The 23690-nt window shown below is 38.7% G+C and overlaps 1 protein-coding gene across 8 annotated transcripts in view; it reads left to right on the top strand.

The window, feature by feature from the left end:
• Window positions 1-17890, top strand: part of LOC107596124 (spectrin beta chain, non-erythrocytic 1-like) — an 83384-nt gene extending 65494 nt beyond the window's left edge. For 4 of the 8 annotated variants that reach the window (XM_016286763.1, XM_016286762.1, XM_016286761.1 and 1 more), the window contains 34 exons: window positions 1157-1274; window positions 1378-1536; window positions 1619-1921; window positions 2445-2598; window positions 2682-3076; window positions 3164-3268; window positions 3418-3576; window positions 4172-4383; window positions 4484-4621; window positions 4765-4984; window positions 5081-5434; window positions 5960-6142; window positions 6343-6545; window positions 7049-7139; window positions 7356-7502; window positions 7853-8116; window positions 8327-8551; window positions 8846-8935; window positions 9047-9340; window positions 9502-9632; window positions 9717-9921; window positions 10084-10461; window positions 10566-10810; window positions 11138-11276; window positions 11433-11517; window positions 11750-11946; window positions 12070-12185; window positions 13184-13259; window positions 14489-14602; window positions 15061-15087; window positions 16190-16371; window positions 16470-16643; window positions 16760-16802; window positions 16901-17890. In XM_016286763.1, coding sequence (XP_016142249.1) covers window positions 1157-1274; window positions 1378-1536; window positions 1619-1921; window positions 2445-2598; window positions 2682-3076; window positions 3164-3268; window positions 3418-3576; window positions 4172-4383; window positions 4484-4621; window positions 4765-4984; window positions 5081-5434; window positions 5960-6142; window positions 6343-6545; window positions 7049-7139; window positions 7356-7502; window positions 7853-8116; window positions 8327-8551; window positions 8846-8935; window positions 9047-9340; window positions 9502-9632; window positions 9717-9921; window positions 10084-10461; window positions 10566-10810; window positions 11138-11276; window positions 11433-11517; window positions 11750-11946; window positions 12070-12185; window positions 13184-13259; window positions 14489-14602; window positions 15061-15087; window positions 16190-16371; window positions 16470-16643; window positions 16760-16802; window positions 16901-17110 — 6136 coding nt within the window. In that variant the 3' untranslated portion in view covers window positions 17111-17890. Of the gene's footprint in view, window positions 1-1156; window positions 1275-1377; window positions 1537-1618; window positions 1922-2444; window positions 2599-2681; window positions 3077-3163; window positions 3269-3417; window positions 3577-4171; window positions 4384-4483; window positions 4622-4764; window positions 4985-5080; window positions 5435-5959; window positions 6143-6342; window positions 6546-7048; window positions 7140-7355; window positions 7503-7852; window positions 8117-8326; window positions 8552-8845; window positions 8936-9046; window positions 9341-9501; window positions 9633-9716; window positions 9922-10083; window positions 10462-10565; window positions 10811-11137; window positions 11327-11432; window positions 11518-11749; window positions 11947-12069; window positions 12186-13183; window positions 13260-14488; window positions 14603-15060; window positions 15088-16189; window positions 16372-16469; window positions 16644-16759; window positions 16803-16900 lie in introns of those variants that run through there. The other 4 variants (XM_016286767.1, XM_016286768.1, XM_016286764.1 and 1 more) reach the window with 3 other exon arrangements.
• Window positions 17891-23690: the final 5800 nt, after the last annotated feature.

Below are 23690 nucleotides of genomic sequence, written 5' to 3'. Positions count from 1 at the left end.
ACAGCGGAAACGCTTTAAGCGCCACCTGCTGGCAGAGAGGTAATCTGCGTCTCATTCAGCTCTGCTGTTTCATGCAGATATTTTTATGTATAGTTTCACAAAACTGAAGTCAAACCATTCTGTTTTTGCTTCAAATTTCGAAATTATACAATTTAATTTAGATTAAAAAGTGCTCGTGTTGCATGTATACAGCATCTTTGTTTGGATCAAGATTAAAATGCAGTGGTTGCCTCTAATTTTAAAGGGAAAGAGCACACACAAAGCCTTAGTTTGTTTATATGAAGAGATTTCTTTTATTTGTGTTTCTTATTTATTTGATTTGGGGCTTGTTTTAAATTTTCAATTTAGTTTTGTTATTTACATTTACATTATATTTAAATGTTGTCATTTAGCAGACGCTTTTATCCAAAGCGACTTACAAATGAGGACGATAGAAGCAATCAAAACCAACAAAAGAGCAATAATATGCAAGTGCTATATTAGTATATTATTATAGTGTTATATTTCAATTTCACAAAGAAATGTGCAGCATTTTGTCCAAGCAATAATAAAAGGACACATTTAATTTATAATTTGTCTTAAATCTCATTTTGTAAAAAACAAAATAAAATCGTGAATCGAATCGAATCGTGAGTTGAGTGAATCGTTACATCCCTACTCAAAATACTAAAGTGATTACTCAAAATTAAGTGAGTTTATGTTTACAAAAAATAAAAATCTTCCAGTGGGGTAAGAAAAATAAAATGGTCTTGATTTGTCTTTTAATTTTTAGCCCATTGGGTATATAATTTTGATAAATTTTTAAGTCATTTAGCTTCTCAAGTAAATGTGTCTTGATTTAAGAATGAAAGAAATTTGTATTGGAAAATTATAAAAAAATACTGAGTAAGAATATAATTGTTTGCCGTGTTGGATAATGTTTAATAATAGCTAGTGTAGGCATTGTTTTAGCAAACTCGCATTCAGTCTGGCTCAGTTGTGATATGTAGCGCCCAATTTTCACCATCCATTCAATTCCCGATGGATAAAATCAGGTTTACAGGGGTCACATTACAGGAGTAAAATGGGCTGCAAACAGGATTTTTATGTTGACTTTACACGTTTAATGTCCAGAAGTCATTCTAGACACATTGCTTTAATCCTGTATGTTTGACAGATTCACTGAAAAGGGAAATTTGGAGGTTTTGCTCTTCACCATTCAGAGTAAAATGAGAGCAAACAATCAGAAAGTCTACATGCCAAGAGAGGGAAAACTCATCTCTGATATCAACAAGGTATATACACATCAAATGCTCCTCTACATGTGAAGCTACACAAACATAACTTGAGTTTTGAGTGATGCTCATGGCCAGCTGTGTTTGCTGTTTGTCTGAAAAGGCATGGGAGAGGCTGGAGAAAGCGGAACACGAGAGGGAGTTGGCACTGAGAAATGAGCTGATTCGTCAGGAGAAGCTGGAGATGTTGGCTGCACGTTTTGACCGCAAAGCAGCCATGAGAGAAACCTGGCTCAGCGAAAACCAGCGGCTGGTCTCACAGGTGACGTAGATTAACACTGAAAAAAATATTTATGGTTTAATGTGGGATGATGAGTAACATAAAACTTTGTTGTACCCTTTAGGACAATTTTGGTGTTGACCTGGGTGCTGTGGAAGCAGCCACTCGCAAACACGAGGCCATCGAGACCGACATCCAGGCGTACGGTGAGCGCGTAGCAACCGTAGAAGCTGTTGCTCGAGAACTGGAGGCAGAGGGATATCATGAAGTGCGCCGCATACTGGCACGGAGGGATAACGTCCTTAGACTGTGGGAGTATCTGAAGGAACTACTTGCAGCACGGCGAGAGAGGCTGAATGCACACAGAGACCTGCAGCGCCTTCTACAGGAGATGAGCTACATCATGGACTGGATGGAAGACATGAAGGTATCACTATCCACTTATTCAGACCAACATTTTATTTTCCACTGCTAAAATAGTGTTTGTTTGTGTTTGTTTTTTCGGAAATTGGATGGGCCCCAAAATATGATTCTCTTGTGCAAGACCTCATTCTTAAAATATAAAGATATCGGTGCAATTTCATGTATAAAGACCCATTTAAACTGTGAAAAATACGTTTTTATAAAATATTATGAATATTTGAAAAATTTTGATCTTTTTATCTTACAATTAAAATAATTTGTGATTAACCTCATGATATCTGACTATTGTTTAGACAAGAATGGAATTGTAATGTAAAATTTGATCATTCTTTATTATTATTATTATTATTATTATTATATTTTATTTAGAATTATTATTTAATTTTTTTCTCCTGAACTTTTTTTGCTTACCTGCTAGCACTGCCATGCAGCTCCCTGCATGTTGTAATGTTTGTAATGTCTTACAGATTTGTCCTTGGAGATCGCTGTCCACAGCAAATTATGCGTGTTTTTATTTGTGTGTTTAGAGTCGTCTGCAATCTCAGGACAGTGGAAAACACCTTCATGATGTGGAGGACTTGCTGCAAAAACACACACTTGTGGAAGCTGATATATCCGCACAGGCCGAGCGAGTCAAAGCCGTTCAGGCTGCTGCGAAGAGATTTACTTCAAATGAACAGAGTGAGGATATTCCCTGTACATACACGAACATGTGATTGTTGTAAGCTCAAAATTAAAACACAATTGGTTGTCCTCTCTTTTAGGTTATAAGCCATGTGACCCCACTCTGGTTGAAGAGAAGGTGGATCTTCTGGGCCGAGCGTATGGAGAACTGAGCCAGCTGGCTGCGGATCGACGAGTTCGACTAGATGACTCGCGAAGGCTGTGGCAGTTCCTATGGGAGCTGGGAGAGGAGGCCGCCTGGATCAGAGAGCAGGAGCAGATCCTTTCTGGAGGGGACTACGGAAAGGACTTGAGCTCCGCTCTTCACCTCCTGTCTAAACATGAGGCCTTCAGAGATGAGATGGCAGCCCGGTATGGCCCTCTGGGGAACAGCATTGCAGGCGGAGAGGCCCTAGTGAAGGAAGGCCACTATGGGGCACCTGAGGTGACAGAGCGAATCAAGGACGTGAGAGCACAGTGGTCGCACCTGGAGGAGGTAAAGCAACAGAGAATGGCTCAGACTTCAAAGTGTAATGTGTCTCTTTCACAGTCTTACACCACATTTCACATTCTTTTTCTCCAGGCCTCACAGTTGCGTGAGCAGGGGCTGATAGAGTCTGTAGCTTTCCATCAGTTCCAGACAGACGGCAACGACATGGAGGCCTGGATACTGGAAACACTAAGACTGGTAAAACAAACACAAATATTATATTTTTAACAGACTGTTTGCTATTACTGACTTGACTGTTTGTCCAGAAGAATTTATCATGGTGTAGTTATGTTGCTGAGTTCAGTCACCAGATTGAATCTTTGTTTTTTTGTGTGTTCTGTTTGTAGGTGTCTAGTCAAGAAGTTGGCCACGATGAGTTTTCTACACAGACTCTGGCCAGAAAGCAGAGAGAGGTGGAGGAGGAGATTCAAAGTCACCGATCACTCATCGACTCACTACATGAACAGGCCTCAACACTGCCGGAAGCATACGCACAGTCTCCACAGGTACACAAAACACATACACGTAAGAAAAAAATGAGGCATTAACTACAAATTGACAAGCAATATTAACCACTATTTATATATTTGAATTGACTGACTGCTGTTAATACTTGTTCAAAAGTTTGAGGTCAGTAAGAAAGAAATTAATACTTTTGTTCATTAAGGATGTGCTAAATTGATCAAAAGTGACAGTAAAGACATTTATAATGTTAAAAAAGTTTTCCATTTCAAAAAAATGCTGTTCTAATGAAAAAAAAGTTTCACAGTTTTCACAAATATATTAAACAGCACAAAATATTTTCTTTAGCACCAAATCAGCATCTTAGAATGATTTCTGAAGGATCATGTGACACTGAAGACTGGAGTAATGGCTACTGAAAATTCAGGAGTAAATTACATTTTAAAATATGTTAAAATAGAAAAAACATATTTTAAAATGTAATCATATTTCACAGTTTTACTGTTTTTGATTAAAGAAAAGCAGCCTTGGCGAGCATAAGAGACTTTATCAAAAACATTAAAAAAAAATGTATTTCCCCAAACTTTTGAATGGGAGTGTATGTTAGCCATAATATATATCTCTCTCGTTCTTCAACAGGTGGAGGGCCGTCTCCCAGCAATAGAGCAGCGCTATGAAGAGTTAGAGGGGTTGTCGTCATCATGGCGACAGGCCTTAGATGGAGCGCTTGCGTTGTATCGCATGTTTAGTGAAGCTAGTGCCTGCCAGCAGTGGGTTGGAGAGAAAGAACAGTGGCTGCACAACATGGAGATTCCCACCAAACTAGAGGATCTGGAGGTGGTCCAGCAAAGGTGAGAACTAATAAAATTATGCCTGCGTGAGTTTTGTTTTGTTAATCTTATTGATATGGCATATATTGGTGTACTATGGTTTGTTTTGTTTCGACTGAAGGTTTGAAACTCTGGAGCCAGAGATGAACACACTGGGTGCTCGCATTTCTGATGTCAATCAAGTGGCTCAACAGCTGCTTGGATCAGACAACCGCAACAAAGAGCAGATCGACCAGACACAGAACCAACTCAATAAGAGGTATATTCACCAACACAAAGAGCAGATTGACAACACTAAGACCCAACTCAACACAAATACACGCAAAGAAGGTTCATAAAGTTAAATAATCAGATTCACACAGAAATGGCCTCATGCTTCTCCTTCCTTATCCTCTTCTGCAGGTGGTCTGATTTCCAGAGTCTATCTGACCAGCGTAAACAAGCTCTGGAATCAGCACTGAATATCCAGAACTATCATCTAGAGTGTAATGAGATCAAGAGCTGGATGAAGGAGAAGACCAAGGTCATCGAGTCCACGCAGAGCCTTGGAAATGACCTGGCTGGAGTCATGGCCCTGCAGCGTAAACTCACTGGTATGGAAAGAGACCTGGAGGCTATACAGGTAAAAAGCAACGCATCATTAAGTCTAATTCAACTGTAAAGACATTGTCGCTTCATCCTTTCTCTTACTCATTCTCTTTTGCTTTCTTCTCCACAGGGTAAGCTGGATGACCTGCGTTGTGAGGCAGAGAAGTTGGTGTCTGAGCACCCCAAGCAGCAGGAGGAGATCAAGGGTCGATTGGCTGAAATCCAGGAGGTGTGGGAGGAGCTTCGAGCCACCATGAAACGGCGCGAGGAGTCGTTGGGCGAAGCCTCTAAGCTTCAGGGCTTCCTTAGAGATCTTGATGGCTTCCAGGCCTGGCTGTCTCGTACACAGACCACTGTGGCATCCGAAGACACGCCTACATCTCTGGCAGAAGCAGAGTGTCTGCTGGCTCAACATGAGGCCATAAAGAATGAAGTAGATAACTACAGGGAAGATTATGAGAAGATGAGAGCCACTGGAGTTGAGGTCAGTTAGTGTGAAGTTTAAAAAACTTCATTAATACTACTCTTCAAAAGTTTGTGGTCTGTAAAATGTCTTGTTTTTGAAAGATGTCTTTTGCTCACCAAGACAGCATTTATTTGTTAAAAAATGCAGTATATATTATTACAACTTCTATTTTGTTTTCTGTTTTTTAAAAAGTATTTTATTCCTGTGATGGCAGAGCTGATTTTCAGCAGTCATTATTCCAGTCTTCAGTGTCCCATGATCCTTCAGAAATCATTCTAATATGCTGATTTGCTTGAAAACAATGGTGTTGTCTAATATTTGTGTGGAAACCCTGATACATTTTTTTGTTTCTTTGATGAATATAAAGCTCAAAATAACAACACTTGTTTGAAACAGAAATCATATGTAACATTATAAATGTCTTGCTAACCTCAAACCTTTGAATGACAGTGCATATTTTATTGAAATTTGACAAATAGCTGAAAACAGTTGTTGTAAGGATAATTTAAGTAAATGATCTTTGAATTGTCTTGGCTTGTTTAGGTTACTCAAGGACAGACGGATGCCCAGCACATGTTCCTAGCCCAGCGGCTGCAAGCATTGGACACTGGCTGGCATGAGCTGAGGAGAATGTGGGAGAGCCGCCACTGTGTCCTCGCTCAGGCCTTTGATTTCCAAACCTTGCTACGAGATGCAAAACAGGCAGAGGGCTTCCTCAATAGCCAGGTGTGTGATTGCGATACTTCTTGTTTTACACTTGGTTCCTATACAACTAAATGTTTAATATTATAGTAAAACATTCTGCCTTGCTATCTTTTGGGGAATGTCCCCGTTTCAGTTGAATAAGTTGCAAATAATGACTCTTGATTGGTGGATGAAACCATAATGAGAGCTAATAAACCAGTTTCCTTTCTCTTTGCCCGCAGGAGTATGTTCTGTCACACACAGAGATGCCCTCCAGCCTGCAAGGGGCTGTGGAGGCCATCAAGAAACACGAGGACTTCCTCACCACCATGGAGGCCAATGAAGAAAAGATCAATGGTGTGGTCGAATCTGGACGAAGACTCATATCTGATGGCAACACCAATGCAGACAAGATTCAGGAGAAGACAGACTCCATTCAGGAAAGGTGAGCAAGAACAGAACAACTGATAAGAAGACCTAAATCATCATGTTATGAGTATTTTTTTAATTTAGAAATTTAATCACTGTAATTTTACAACAATGCCACAATATATCTATTTTTTGCTGAATATGTATATATATATAATAATATATGTGATATAGATAGATAGAACAAAAGTTTGGTATCAGTAAGATTTTTTTAAAGACATTTTCTAAAAAATTTTCAGTTAGCACAACTATTTTCCACATTATAATAATCTGTTTTCAACTTTAATCTTTGGCACTGAATGAGCATATTATTATTCCTGAAGGATCACGTGACACTGAAGACTGGAGTTATGGCTGAAAATTCAGTTTGCTATCATAGGAATAAATAGGTTGCAGCCTATTATTTGATCCTGTCAATGATGTATGCATTGATGATGTGCCGGTCCTCAGCAAACCCAGTAAATCCATTCCAAATAACACCATGTTTTTCTTCTCATGTTCTCTCTCGATTTCCTTCAGGCACCAGAAGAACAAACAAGCTGCCAGTGAGCTGCTAGCTAAACTGAAGGATAACAGAGAGCTGCAGCACTTCCTACAGGATGGACAAGAGGTAATAACACAAAATACAGAGCAAACAAGACTACATATATCCATTATACTGACTGCATTATGAGACAAAGTCCTTCTGACTGACATTATGAAAGATGACGCTTTGAAATAAATGACACCAGTGAACCATAGCACCTTCTACAGGATGAAGCCAGTGATGCCACAAAAGCCTTTTGTGTGATTTAATAATTGTTCTTTTCTATGCCCATCTCTTTAGCTGACTTTGTGGATAAATGAGAAAATGTTGACAGCTCAGGACATGTCCTATGATGAGGCTAGAAACCTCCACAGCAAGTGGCAGAAGCACCAGGCCTTCATGGCAGAGCTAGCCTCCAATAAAGACTGGCTGGACAAGATTGACAAGGTATATTCCCATGCACATCTCTTCCAGTGATTTTGGATATCTGATGTACCTCTGAATGCCAATACAGGTTTTGAAATGGTGATTTATAAAAAACTGGCAATGATCAGCTCTAATATATTTAATTTGCTAGAAATTTCTCTTTGTGTGGAAACTCTGGAAATGTTATGGAAATTCAATGCTCAAAAATTGTGGGAATCCTGGAATGTGTGTAAATATCCAGAATTCGTCAAATAGCTTCATCAGGGCCATACTAAATAAGCAAAAAACACAAGGCATGTGAACTCACGAGCAGAACTGCGTAAGTCAAAACTACTACAATGACTTTGTCTCTCTTTTTCTTGTTCTCGCAGGAGGGTCAGGTGTTAGTAAAGGAGAAGCCTGAGCTGGAGCAGACTGTATCAGAGACTATGAGCAGCCTGCAGAAGCAGTGGGAGGAGCTAGAGAGCACCACTCAAGCCAAAGCTCAGTGTCTGTTTGATGCTAACCGAACTGAACTTTTCACGCAGAGCTGCTCAGCTCTGGACTCCTGGCTCCAGAACATCTCCTCTAAACTCCAAAGTGATGACTTCGGAAAAGATCTCACAAGTGTCAACATCCTGCTCAAGAAACACCAGGTAAATCCAAGGCCAAGTAGAAATATCGCTACTCGAGACAGACCACTTTAGTGTGAAATCAAACCATCTTGTAGTCTGTGGGACTCACAAGAACATTTTGGATGTTGAACAGTTCCAGGAAAAAATGTGAAATATGTTTTATTCTGTGTAAGCAGATATATTTGAAACCTAATGACCCCCTATGTGACCCTGTACCTGTGCGTGTCTCAGATGCTGGATCATCAGATGGAGGTGCGTGAGAAAGAGGTCCAGTCTCTGCAGTCACAGGCTCTGGCCTTGGCCCAAGAGGATTCTGGGATAATGGAGGTTGATGGGCAGCAGAGACGGGTGACAGACAGCTTCTCTAAACTGCAGGACCCTCTAAGACAGCGGAGGCAGCGTCTTCTTGCTTCAAAAGAGGCTCATCAGTTCAACAGAGACCTTGAGGATGAAATTGTAAATCACATGCAAAAACTGCTACACTGAAAAATCTCTTTTTTTTTTTTTTTACACAAAGTTATAAAAGATTGGAGCACATTTTACATAGAAATTACTCCCTCAGTCTTTCTATTTCAAAATTGCATGTTTAATTGAATGTTACTTGACGTTTCTTTTGGATTATTTGTGAAATTTAATAGCATTTGCTGAGTGAAAATTTAGAATTCTACATCAATTTTATACATATGCACAATATTCATTTGCAAAAATGGTTAAACAGGATTCTGAAAGTAATTATGTTTTTGTCTGAAGTTATGGGTGAAGGAGAGGATGCCTCTCGCCACATCCACAGACCACGGTAAAGATCTGCCCAGTGTCCAGCTGCTCATCAAAAAGAATCAGGTTATCAATCGCTCAATCTGTGTTTTTGAAGCTATAAAAAAAGTGTTTACTTTTGATCCTCTCAGTAACCTTTTCCACTTTCTTTTTCGCTGCCTGATTGATCTCCCCCAGACTCTGCAAAAGGAGATTCAGGGCCATCAGCCCCGTATAGATGACATCCAGGCTCATGGTAGGACCATGTCCCCTGGGAAGGATTCAGAGATGGACAGGGAGAGAAGAGCGGCTCTTGATGGGCGTCTGGAGGAGCTGAGGGAATTGTGGGCCCTTTTGATTTCTGAGACGGAAAAGAGGAATGTGAGGCTAGAAGCGGCTAACCGAGCGCAGCAGTTTTACACAGATGCTGCAGAGGCTGAGGCCTGGATGGGAGAACAAGAGCTTCATATGATGTCAGAGGAAAAGGCAAAGGTCAGTAAGACTGTACTATGCAGGTGTTTGTAACAGCTATTTAAAGAGCTAGTCTATGTTATAGTTCTGATGAGTTTACTTAAGTACTTTACTAAAGTGCTTTGCTGTTTTCTATGTGTTTACGTATACAGTGATTAAAGTTTTTATAATGGTTGTTGTAGGATGAGCAGAGTGCTTTGGTGATGGTGAAGAAACACCAGATTCTGGAGCAGGCTCTAGAGGACTACGCTCAAACCATCCATCAGCTGGCCAATAGCAGCAGACTTATGGTGAATAGTGAACACCCAGAGAGGTGAGGGGCATAGTAGGATCTCTGGACTGTCAAATAAAGCATTTGACATGTTGGTATAATCCCTTTTCTTTCTCCCTTTTATAGTGAAAGAATTACTCTGAGGCAGGCCCAGGTGGATAAACTGTACGCAGGGTTGAAGGATCTGGCAGAAGAGAGGAGGGGCAAACTGCAGGAGAGACTGAGACTGACCCAGCTGAAGAGAGAGGTAGATGATTTAGAGCAGTGGATCGCCGAAAGAGAGGTTGTCGCTGGGTCTCACGAACTCGGACAAGACTATGAACATGTGACGGTATGAAATCTACTTTTCCTTCTCATTTCCAAAATCTTCACTACTCGAATTACAAAAACTTCATTCGATTGATCATCTTACGTGAATACTGTTTCTTTAAACATTATTTAAAGATTATACCATGCAATCTAGAATTCTGGATGTTCTCTCTCAACCCTTCAGATGTTGCGTGACAAGTTCCGAGAGTTTGCGCGGGACACCAGCAACATTGGCCAGGAGCGTGTGGATGCAGTGAACGCTCAGGCAGATGAACTTATTGAGTCTGGTCATCCAGAAAACGCCAGTGTGGCTGAGTGGAAGGACGGGCTCAATGAGGCCTGGGCTGACCTGCTGGAGCTCATTGACACGCGCACACAGATGCTTGCCGCCTCATACGAGCTGCACCGCTTCCACCAGGACGCACGGGAAGCTTTGGGGCTCATACGGGAGAAGAAGGAGACACTAGCTGGGGCCGAACTCGGACGGGACTTGAACACTGTCCAGCACTTGCTTAGACAGCATACGGCGTATGAGCATGATGTGCAGGCACTCAGCGGGCAGGTGAGAGCCTTCATTTAACCTTTTCACATATATGTTTTACATTTTCTGATGACTTGATTTTAATTGTGTCAAAAGATGAAACATTCTTTGACTCCTCGTTGCAGGTCACACAGGTTCAGGATGATGCTGCACGTCTGCAGAAAGCGTACGCTGGAGAGAAAGCTGATGATATCCATCGCCACGAGCGTGCAGTCACAGAGGCCTGGGAGGGGCTTCAGTCTGCCACTCAAGCCAGACGGCTGCTCCTACTAGACACAGTGGAGAAGTTCAGATACTTAAACATGGCCAGAGACCTCATGCTGTGGATGGAAGGAATCAACTTGCAGATCCAGTCACATGACAGCCCAAGGTACATTCAAGCATACATTGTGAAGTCAAAATCAAAAAATACATTGGGGTCGGTAAGATTTCTAAATGTTTTAGAAGTCTCTTATGCTCACCAAGACTGCATTTGATCAGCTATACAGTAAAAGCAGTAATATTGTGCTATATTACTTCAGTATATCACTTAGTGTGTATACAGTGACACACTGAGAAGTCATACATTTAAGTACACACAACAATATAAAAATGCCTCACAACTGTACAAGTAAAGTTATTAGTAATTGGTTTAAGAAGAAATTACAAGAGTAAGTCTACAACTGATGAGAGTCATATATGCCCTGTTTTGTTGTAGGGATGTCTCCTCAGCTGGTCTGGTCATCGCCAACCATCAGGATATTAAGTCTGAGATAGAGACTAGAGCGGACAGCTTTACTGCATGCAGTGAAATGGGACACACCCTCACCAACAACAACCACTATGCTTCAGATGAGGTCTGTCCGCATCATATACACACCAAAGAACATGCACATGTCTGCTCCAGGCAAGATAACACATACACACACATTTTAATCACTGAATGTTAGCCAAGGAAACCCACATGCACCCACTCACACACTGTGAGGTAATTGGATGTCTGTGATTTCTAGATTCAAGAGAAATTGGACCAGCTTCTGGCCAAACGCACTGAAATTAATCAGAAGTGGCAAGAGAAAATGGACCACTTACAGATCGGTGAGTATGTGGGAGGAAGCTTGTTTCTGTGGCTGGTGGCATGCTAATGAGATTTACATCAAAGGTGGCAGTTTTGATATAACTGTTATATATTATATACTTATATTATGAAATTGTTTGACAATGTGACACATCCTCACTTTTATGTGATTCCTCATACTTTGTATTCCTCTGTTTCTGTGTGTGTGTGTGTGTGTGTGTGTGTGTGTGTGTGTGTGTGTGTGTGTGTTAGTTCTGGAGGTGTTACAGTTCAGCAGGGATGCATCTATGGCCGAGTCGTGGCTGGCTGGACAGGAGCCACTGGTCAGGGCAGCAGAATTGGGCTCTAACGTAGATGAAGTTGAGTGTCTTATCAAACGCCACGAAGCCTTTGAAAAGCTGGCAGCAGGCTGGGAAGATCGTTTCACACAGCTAGAGAAACTCACCACGGTTTGTTAAATACACACTTACACCAACAAAAGTGCAGGATTTGTAAAATAATGCTAGCATCATTTATAGAATCTGCCATTTTTTACTAATCTAATAATGCTCTCTCATGTTATTCTCTGTCAGCTGGAGGAACAGGAAATTCAAAGAAGAAGGGAAGAGGAAGAGAGGGCCCGACGACCACCCACACCTCCCCCCATGGAAGAGGTAGTACAGTCTGAGATGAACGATTCTGCTGCAAGGTAAAAAAAATAGACTGTACTATTCTACTCAACTATCCTTTTTTTCCAGCATGAAAAACACTAAACAAGCACTAAGAAAGTAGAAATGGTCTTTGGAAATGAAATAAAACCATTACCATTTGAAAGTTTGGGGATTTTTTATTCAGCAAGGATGCATTAAAGTGGCAGTAAAGACATTTATAGTGTCACAAAATATTTCAATATCAAATAAATTCTCTTAATTTAAACATTCTATATATCACAATTGTCCACAAAAATAGTAAGGAGCACTTAAATAAATGTTTCTTGTCTTGTTCAAGCCAGCATGTTACAATGATTTCTGAAGGATCATATTATACTGAAGGCTGGAGTAATGATGCTGAGCCATTCAGCTTTGCCATCACAGGAATAATTTTAAATAACATTTAAAATATAAAAATAAATCATATAAAATATTGAAAACTATTCAAATCTAAAACAATTATTTTAAATTGTAATAATATTTCACAATATTAATGTTGGTAACACTTTAGTATAGGGACCGATTTTCACTATTAACTAGTTACTTATTAGCATGCCTATTATTAATATATTGGCTGTTTATTAGTAATTATAAAGCACATATTCTGCATGACCATATTCTACATCCCTAATCCTACCCAATGCCTAAACTTAACAACTAACTATTAATAAGCAGCAATTTAGGATTTTATTGAGGCAAAAGTCGTAGTTAATGGTTTGTTAATAGTGAGAATTGGATCCTAAAATAAAGTTTGACATTAATGCTTTTACTGTATTTTTGATCAAGTAAAAACTTTAAAAAAAAAAAAATTTTTAATTCCATCCCCCAAATTTCAAATGGTAGATTATTTATTTAAGTTTTTTTTTTTCTTATTTTATTAGTAAATACATTAAATCACACTGTTGGTTTAGGCTAAACAGCCACATTTTTATTGCCAGGTGTGGCAAAACATACTTTTGGTTGTAACTTTGTTTATGTACGTTGGCTTATCTTTAAGGACGAGTCTGGACCAGACTACATTGAACCAGTCAGTATCTGTCAATGGTGTCTACAGTGACCAGGACACATCACAGGTCAGATACGCTCCACACTGTGCTTATATTAAATTCTCTATCCATAATAGATCCAAATATGCATTCACTTCATACACGTTTACATTATATGTTAGTAAGTATACAGACACCGTTTTAAAAGGGGACATCGGATGCCCATTTTCCACAAGTCTGCAACATACTTTAGTTAAAATTCCTGGTCGTGGTCGTGTAAAACAACACTCTTTTTACCTTATCAAAAACAGCTCTGTACACATCGACCCGTTTCAGTGCATGTCTCTTTAAATGATAATGAGCTCTGCTCACCCCACCCCTCTCTTCCATGGAAGAGGAAGGGCGATTAGCAAATGATCATTAAAAATATAATGTGCGAGACTGACTTCTTCTGGAGATGCAGCTGGATCACAAACAGTGGGTACTGATCCATCCTTGAGTTTGAACTTTTTAGCAAAACCTGCCTTGAATTGTCCCTCATTCAGAAAGCAGTCTGGAGTAAAATGATTTGTGCAGACATAAACAAATTTAGGTTTATTCGGTGCATTACCATTACCATTAGTCCTCAGTGGCTCTGATGTCAGGAGAAAAAGGAGCGTCTTATGTTCACATTTACAACTACAAAACACCTGCATTGCTTACGAGACATTGTTGTCGCTACAGCTGCTCGAGCGTGGAGAAAGTGGCCAACATCGTACAACTGGCTGAGGGCGGGAATATGCTAATACAGGACAGTCTGTTAGCGGTCGTGGGCGGGGCCTGAGCAGTATGACATCATATTGCTCAGAAAATCAAAACGGCTTGATTATTGAGACTGTTTAGGTTTTTTGGGGATTAAAAAAAAAGTATTGAATGAATCATTGTAGGGGGGTTGTGTCCGCACACTGCTAAGACACATTTATATGCAAACACCATGTAAAAGTGAATTTTGCATTCGATGTCCCCTTTAAAATTCATGTCAAGACGCATGTCACAGTCCTGGTCTCAACTGTTCAGTCTTGTTGTGTGTTCAGTGTCTTGTTTCCTTGTTCCTCTCAATTATTTATGTTCATATTAATGTTCTGCTGTAAACTCTTGAGTCTCTTTGAGTGTGGGAGAATGTCACAACAAAACGAGTGTCTAACAAAACAATCAGTACGTTTTCATACTGTGTGGATGTCCTTTTATTTGTCAGAACAATATTTCAACACACACAAGTGCCAGTTCTAACACACTCGCATGTTAACACACATTCTTGTGACGTCTCTTATCTGCAGTCATTATCGGTCTCTGTGTCTGAACTCAAGAAACCTGAACCTAAACCAGAGAGTAATCCTCAGTCTAACCCAGTTTCTAAACTTGTGCCTAAACCCCACAAGGCACAGGAGCGTGTGAGTACTAACCCCGTAGCGCCAGCCTGTAGCCGTAGTGTAGCATCGCTGCTTGTGCTTAACAACCCAGCAGCTTGCAGCATGTCGGCAGCTATACCACACCTGCTAGAGGGCAAAGTCACAGCTCTGCTGCTTCCTATTGCTTTCAGTGGATCAGTCTTGTGCTTTTCTTTGTTTGTATTTGGTTAGTGTAATGTTGAACGTGTAATATTGTTTTCTTTCTTAGGCCTGAGCTTTAACATCAGTGTTTGCGATGCACTTTATCACATATAAATTTCTACTTTATGATGTTAAAAGGCGTCTTTGTTGTTCTGTGTAATGCTGTTGTTTAGCTGTTTGTTGTCAGGGACCCTTAACTTACATTATGTATGTATAGTGTTTGGGTGCATCACAACAACTGAACTAATTCCCTACTAATCCAACTCTCACATTAAACACTTTTTCTTTATTTCCTTCAGTTTCGTCGGATTTTGCTTTATTCCAAGGCAACAATTTTTTCCTAACATTTGTATTTACTTATTTGGCTTAGGATATGAAATTAGTTTGACTAACTATTTTTAGGCAGATGTGTCTTTGTAGCAGTGTTATTTCATTTTTACCCCCACATACCCCAGGCTTGTCCATACTGCCCCCCATGTGTCCCCTCCCATTCTGGTCTTGTTGGTGTGTGTGTGTGTGTGTGTGTGTGTGTGTGTGTGTTTATAGTCTCTGTTTTTACTTAATGTCTTTGAGTGTGCCTTCGCTTTCCTTTGTGTGCATGTACATATTGTGCACACTGAGTTTGAATATTTTGATTCAGATCTGCTCATTGGTCATATAAAATTATCAGCAAGGAATATTTGTTTGTGATCAGTCAGGAATTATATCTCAAAAATTTGTCACAGAAAAAAAATTAGGTATAGGTTAATTTATGAAAATACTGAGATGGGACATGTATTATATGGGGTCAGTAAGATTTTTTCTAAAGAAATGAATGCGTGTATTCTTTTATTCATTAAATTGACCAGAAGTGACAGTAAAGACTTTCACATTGTTAAAAGATTTGTATTTCAAATAAATGCTTTCTTTTGAACTTTCTATTCATCCTGAAAAAAAAATATCACATCTTACACAAACATATTAAGCAGAAACAACTGTTTTCAACATTAATAATATATAAGAAAAGTTTCTTGAGCACCAAATTAGCAGATTAGAATGATTGCTCACAATTCAGCTTTAATATTAGATTTTAAAATATATTCAAATAGAATATATTTTAGAAAATATTAAATAGAAAATATTAAATTGTTATAATATTTCATAATGTCATTGTAGTTTTGATTAAATAAATGCAGTCTTGGTGAGCATAAGAGACTTTCAAAAACATTTAAAAAATCTTACCAACCCAAAACATTTAGTATATATGTGAGTGTATTTTGTTTAATGAACAGTTTGAAGAGTTAAAGTAACAAAAAGTGAACAAAAAAAGTGCTTTAGCGAATAACAATAGTGTAGACCAGTACAATAGTGACCTAATCAATATTTGAGTTAATAGAAACAGTGCATTATTGTGACGTCTCCTAACTGCAGCATGTTTCGCTCAACCAGGGATCAGAATCAGAATCTGTTAATGGGCCGGGCCGTGACAGCGGTCTGGACTCAGCATCACACCAAGACCCTTCAGCAACACTGCCAGGGCGAGGAGGAGCAGATGCCACCACAGAAGCCATGGAGGGCATCCTTTGCAGGAAACAGGAGATGGAATCACACAACAAAAAAGCAGCCACCAGGTGACACCGGAAGCAGATACATTATAAAAGGAATGATTGAGAGAACCTAATCAGGATAATTGTGTAAAGGGTGTGTTTTTCTCTCTCTGCATTTGTAGATCGTGGCAGAATGTATATTGCGTTTTACGTAAAAGCAGTCTGGGCTTCTATAAGGACAACAAGAGTGCCGCGAATGGAATCCCCTACCACGGAGAGGTTCCCATCAGCCTCAGCGAGGCTGTCTGTGAGGTTGCCCACGACTACAAGAAGAGAAAATATGTATTTAAACTTAGGTGAGAAAGAGATGAGGGGAGAAATTAGTAGATTTTAATCAGTATTTATGAAACCGCAAATACACAAGAAAAGAAGGAAGTTCTTAGCATGTGACACAATGTTTTTTATTTTAAAGGCTTGGGGATGGAAAAGAGTTTTTGTTCCAAGCAAAGGATGAGGTAAGTTTAGCAAAGGATGTTTCTAGGTCATTCTCTTATGTTAAGTTTTAGAAAAAGAGCCTCCTGTCATATCGTGACGCAATCATTCACTCCCTCAGGCTGAGATGAGTTCATGGATTCAAGCAATCCTATCATCCCTGTCGTCCACCGAGCGTTCGCCGGGTGCCACACGAGGTCTGAGTCGGGCGATGACCATGCCACCTATGTCTCCCAGCTCGGGTGAGGCAGGAGGCGTGACCATGCGCAACAAAGACGGCAAAGAGAGAGACCGCGAGAAGCGTTTCAGTTTCTTTGGCAAGAAGAAATAAGCACCCAAATACATCACAGATCTCAACAGGGAGCCAAGCAAGAGATGGGAGTTTGTCAACACTCAAAAGAAACTGATCAAGTTAGAAAAGGCAAAGAAAACTCTCATGTCACATTGTGATACATTGTTTTTGCCCTTTTTTTTTTTCCCCACACTCTTTTTTTTTAATTTTTTTAATTCGTCTCATTTCACACATGGATCTTGTTCAGTCTCACCTCCTTGTTTAAATGCCACTTTTGGCCGGACGGTGAGCTCTGAACTGAGGGAGTCCCTGAACAAGACCAGCTCCCAGACCAAGATCCATCCTGAAAGTTCAGCTCATACCTTTCAATTTGACTGGCTTCCTTTTTAACTTTTTCCCCAAAAAATTATTTTATATTTGGGTTAGGTGGCGTTTCTCTACTGTAATGACCGAGATTGCTATTTTGTCTGTTTCCCCTGATGATTTCCTTTATCTGTCTTAACTTCAACCTCTCACTTTCTTTGTGAAGGACCGCGATCCTTTTCTTTTCTTTTTTCTTTTTTTTTGGTATTATACTTATAACTAAAGATTTAATTGTTATTGCTATTATTAATATTGTTTATTTGCTGTTGCATTTTTGAGTCATTTTAAAGTTGAATATTTAAAGAAATTGTAATTATAGTTGGTATGATTTCATGTTCAGAGAGGTCAAAGCAGAAAGAATCCTTTTGTGCTCGTCTTTTTTCCTTTCATCTACACGCTCTTCTGACAGAAGATTTTCTTTCCTTTTCATTTTTCTAGATATGACTGTTGAATTTTTTTTTTTCCAAGTAGGTTTTTTTTTTCAGCTTGAAAGTTAAAGAAAAAGTTAAAAATCCACTATTTATGATGGTTTTATTTTTTATTTTATCTTTATATTCTCTCTTTCATTTCCATTAAGAGATAGAGTATGCGTTCTTATTGTGTGGTTTGTTTCTTTAGCTCATCATGTTCCTTTAACCACTTCATCCTGTTCTCTTCTTAGACCAGAAAAGTGTTTGTTGTGAAGATTGAAATTGAGGTGTGATGCTGTGGTTTGGACTTTGGTTTTACAATTGCTCGAAAGCAAACGAACACAACACAAGAATCACTTGCACAAGCCAACATTAAACTTGCATCAACAAACAAAGAATTTGAGGACGGGCATTTTTTTTTTCTTGTTATTTTGTGTTGAATATGAGTTGAGTTGACCAAGTTTCCTATCGGAATATATTCTCAGGCGTCAGCTTCTGTCTCGTAACCCTATACTTTAAATATTTTACAGGGATGAACCTCTATGACGGCTGAAGTTGGGTTAGTGTCAGTGATGCTCTTGAGGTTGATGCTGTATTTTTAGGTGTGTGTGAGTGTATGTGTGTGCTTTCAGGTATATCGGTTGTGAATGTGCTTCAACTCTGAACGAGAAACAAAATTATTGAGGTATTCTTAATATGGACCAAATCGACAATTTTTCCCCTGCTCATGTTGATTGAGAGGATCTGTTCCCTTTATTTGTACATCACAAGTTACTATAAATTATCGTCCTTGGAGGAATGTGAAATTTTTACCACATACTTATATAATTGTAGGTTTTATACTTGCGGCCACCAGGAGACTCCCTCCTGTCCCGTAAGTTGCATACACAGAGGCAGAATCAATAGCAACATAGAAGACAGGATTCAGACATACTTTTGCAGTTAAATGCATGATGTATTGGTAACAAGTGTACCCACTGTGGCATGAAAACAGTATTTTTGTAGGATAAAGATTTTTCAGCCTCATATGATTGTGAGAAAGCTTGCCTTGCTGTGTTAATATTAGCGTGAGTCATACAATGAAGCCCCTTCCTCTGAGGTGTGTGGAGTATTGAGCCATGTCCACTCTTATGTCATTCATCTCGCCATTTCCTTTGGAGATGCATTTAAGGGGTCTACACGAAGACACTGTAAACCGAAAGCTGAACTAGGGTGTTCCCCTTTTCTTTTTTTTTTTGCAGTGAAGTTTGATGTGAACGAACTCTCTACTGTACCTTGTCCAGTCCACAAGCAGCCTCTTTCCAGTTTTCAGTGATTGGACAATACCACTGAAACTCATTTTCCACTCCATTCAGTGACATGAACCTGTGACTCACTCCAAGTAAGAAATTAGGAGCTTGGAATCACCGTTATGAAACATTATTCTCTGGATTGATCTAATGTTCTCCATCCTCAAGGATAAAAACACCGCGGTACAATGATTTCATTGTAGACCAGTGCTTTTGTTCACACAGAATACTGTCATTTAATCTGAGCCTGCACATGCAGTTTGGGACTGTGTGCTGAATTGCTTCCTGAAATAAGCCAATGTGTTGCTTTGGATTAGTCTCTCATTTGTGCTGTTGAGTTTTATCTATTCTTTTGATCAGAGTTACTTTATCTGAAAACTTTTACTTTCTATTCTTTCTCTCACATTTTACACTATCCAGTGTGATTGGTTTTAACCCAGTTTGCTTTGCTAGTTGGCACATAAGAGAATCTAGAAAATTGAGTCTGTTTGTATACATTCCAAAGGACTGCACTCTTAAAAATAAAGGTGCTTCAAAAGGTTCTTCAAGCGATGCCATAGAAGAACCATTTTTGGTTCCACAAAGAACTATTCAGTCAAAGGTTCTTTAAAGAACCATCTCTTTCTTGCGTTTTTATAATCTGAAGAACCTTCTTTCGCCACAAAGAACCTTTTGTGAAACAGAAAGGTTCTTTATGGAACCATTTAGACAAAAATGTTCTTCTATGGCATCGTGAAGCACCTTTATTTTTAAGAGTGTGGTGTGGAAAATTGTAGGGGAAATGAAATGTAATTATATTGCAATACACGAATACAGTGAATTCAATGGGAGGAAACTAATCTCTCAGTAAAAGTGAGTGTGGCTTCAAAGTACTAAGCATTAGATTTGATCAAATCTGGGATTTTTTAAGCAGATTTTCCCCCCTCATCAAATAGTATTATATTTACAACATTTTAATGCATCTTCAAAAAATTATCCAACCAAAACCATTTAAAATTGGTTCCATTTATTAAAGAATATTGATTCCATTCTTGATTTTAAATCTGAGTTGTTAATATCACTACTATTATCTGTTGTTGTTATTATTGTTATTATTATTATTATTATTAATAAAAGTCATCATTAATATTACTATTATTAATACTACTACTGTTGCAACTGCACCTCTTGTAAAACTGCAGCCTATTCCTGCTGAGTTTCTCGTCTGTAATATTAAACCCCGTCACTTGGGGGCAAGTGTGCTGTGGAGCATTTTTCATTACTGATCTAAACAAGAAAACTTGACTTGTGTATCTACATCTAATATTAGGAATAAAAACATGATTTGAAAAGAAAAAATGTGTGGCATTTTTTCTGATTAAAAAAAATCAATAGATTTTTTTTTTCTGTGAAACAAAAGTTAAATGGGTCTGGTTATCATAGTTTTAGTGACAATGACATAAATGATAAACCATGTATCAAAAATGTCCAGAGTTTTCATGTTATTAGATTTTTAACAAAAATTCAGTTTGTACCTGTCTGACAAAAGCAATTTGCTTTATACATTTACAGCAAAATCAGAGTACAGGCAGTTTTAGCTTAAAATTAAGAAGAATATAATCAATAATTATTCATTACAAAATTATAATAGCCTATTTGAAAAATATTGTTAGTTGATGTTAACTGGCTTGCTAACAAGCTACCTGATGCTAACTTGAGGTAATTTTTAAATATAAAGTCCAAATATTTTTATTCAACCAACTCGTTAAAATGCATCTGATGGAAAACAAAGGATTTGCTGTTAAGGACAGAGTAGCTACAGTAATTAAGCCTGGGGGCCCCCAGACTACGTTTGAAAAAAAAAATGTCATTCTGAAAATATAATTATATTTTTCTTAACTAACACATACTCCCTATCTACAGGCCTTACTATTGTCATATCATACAGTTGCAATCAAAATTATTCACCCCCTCAGAGACTGCAGTACTTTACAAATACAAGCTTTTCTGAAGATCCAGGATTTTATAAAAATTGCATCTATAACAGTTTAGTGGCATATTAAAAGTGAAAATTTGTATATACTGTATAATGTAATATTTTGAGTTATAGGATTTTTTTATAACACAGCTATGCCATAATTATCCAACCCCTATTCAACATTGCTGTTTTTAAGTCACTTTTGTTTGTATGGTGGGGAACCAAATTGTCTTAAAACACAATTAAGCCTTTAGAAGCTCTATTAAAAAACTAGCTTGAATTAGCTTGAGCTGTTGCACATACATAAACTCAGCCCATACATGTGCTGACGTGAGTAGCAATTCTGCAAATTCAACAGAGCTCTCTCAAAAGCTGTAGACAGGGCATACGCATGCATTCTAGGCACGTGCCTATGTTCGCTCATCCAGGGGGGCCCAAACACAGTGAAGAGATATATAATATTTTTGTTATACTATGGGCTATCTACACGTGAAGACGCGAACAGAAACTTGTCATCAGTGCTGCCCCGCGAATTTCGCAGCTGAAAAGCTACATAGCATTTCTCAGTTGCGAGGTTCTTGAAGCAGTTTAACTTAAAGATTCGCAATTAGTAGACGCTGCTGCTGAGAGACGCACAAATGCTAGTATTCACACGCGCTTAATCTCTCTCTCCCTCTCCCTCTCCCTCTCTCTCTCTCTCTCTCTCTCTCTCTCTCTCTAATAACCGCATGAGACTGCATTAATTAATAACTGCATTAGCCTGCATTTCAATGGCTCAAGCCTACATTATTAGCTCTAAAATTACGTTTTGGAATTTGCAACGGAAGGTTTGGAATGAGGTGCATGAAAAATTAATAATGCATTTTATTTAATGGCGCCTTTCAAAACACCCAAGGTCACCTCACAAGCAAGCAAAGATAAAAATAAATACAAATCACTACACAATAAAAAACACACAACAAACACTCCACATATACAGATAAAGTGCAGTAAAGACTCAATAAAACATTATAAGAAAGCCTGTATGAAAGATAATAATAATTAGTTCAACACGAGATTTCAGGACGGAAACATGTCATCTGAGCAATGTCTTGATGTGTGGTTGTGACTCCAGGCCGTTTAAATTATAAGAGAAATAATGCATTCCCGAAGTGGTTATTATGTGGCCACATCGCTGCACCTATATGGAACGGTCTTTCTCAGTTCTCAAACAAATTAAGAACTACATTCGATTTTTTTATTGACTGAACGTAAGCGCTCATTGCGATAGAAAACACTGTAACAGTTTCCACTGATTAAGAAATATTTTTGTTTGCTTGGGTGGTAATATTAGGCCTAACATATTAATAGGGAAGGGGGGCACAAAAATTTGTTTTGCCTATGTCACGAAAAGAGATAAATCCAGCCCTGGCTATAGAAGAAATAGTTTTATCACATTAGAAATTCTAAGGCTACATGAAGATTTCCAAGACATTAAAGGTTCCTAGAGACACAGCAGACAGCTTTATTCCTTAGCTTAAAATGTGTTGTAGCAGAAAACCTTTGAGTGTGTTGAAGAAAAAGCACAATATTATAATAAATTTGATCAGATCAACTGAAAAATCTGCAATGTACAGCCAAAGACTTGCAAGATGACCCGATGAAAGAAGGGCAAAAATTTTAATGCAGAGTATAAGAAGAACACTAGACAAGTATGGCCTCCATGTTGGGGCATCTTGCCGAATGCCACTCTTGACCAAGAAGAGCATAAAAGGATGACTTGAACATGTTAAAATTCATTTGGGTAGACCTGTGGAGCTCTGCAAGAATGTTTTATGGAGCGATGTGAACAAACTGGAGCTTTTGGACCCATGGATTAGCGGTATATCTGGTGCAAAACGGGCAAAGTTTATAAACAGAAAAACACCATCTCCATGGTCAAAAGTGGAGGTGGACCAGTCCTGTTATGGGGGTGTTTTACTGTTGCAGGAAGTGGAAATCATGACTATATGAAGGATTTCATGGATTCTTTGAAGTATAAGGCCATTTTGGCAAGAATTGGGATGCCTTTGGTGCAAAGACGGAAGCTGATGATCAATGGACTTTCCTGCAGGACAGCCATCCCAAAGTATACATCCAAATCTACTTATGCTTGATTCAGGGATCAGTCATAGGATGCACCTGAGTGGCCTGTTCAGTCTCCAGATTTAACTCTCATTGAAAATATTTGGTTGAATTTGAAGAAAGCAGTGGCAATGTGAAAACCAAAGATTATCAGTGATCTGAAAGCTTTTCCCAACGAGAAATGAGCCAAGACTGCAGTAGAGCGTTGACAGAAGCTTCTAAGCACTTATAGGCAGCGTTTATTGGTGGTTTTAAAGAATAAAAGATTCTGCACAAAATTTGACTTTTGGGGGTTGAATAATTTTGAACATGAATGTTTGGAGCCAATTGGATTTTTATCATTATTCATCAATGTTACATTCTCAGAATCACTCAAATGTGTATTAAGAAACTTTCTCTAATAGTTCACTGATGCCTTTGTTGAATTGTTTTCATAAAATTGTGTTCTCTGCAACAAAATGCCTTGCCGGTCAAGGGGGTTGAATAATTTTGATTGC

Source organism: Sinocyclocheilus grahami, unplaced genomic scaffold (assembly GCF_001515645.1).
Source record: "Sinocyclocheilus grahami isolate Dianchi unplaced genomic scaffold, SAMN03320097.WGS_v1.1 scaffold215.1, whole genome shotgun sequence".
Classification (NCBI taxonomy): domain Eukaryota; kingdom Metazoa; phylum Chordata; class Actinopteri; order Cypriniformes; family Cyprinidae; genus Sinocyclocheilus; species Sinocyclocheilus grahami.
Note: the sequence above shows the minus strand (reverse complement) of the source record. Positions and strands in the feature narration are given on the sequence as shown.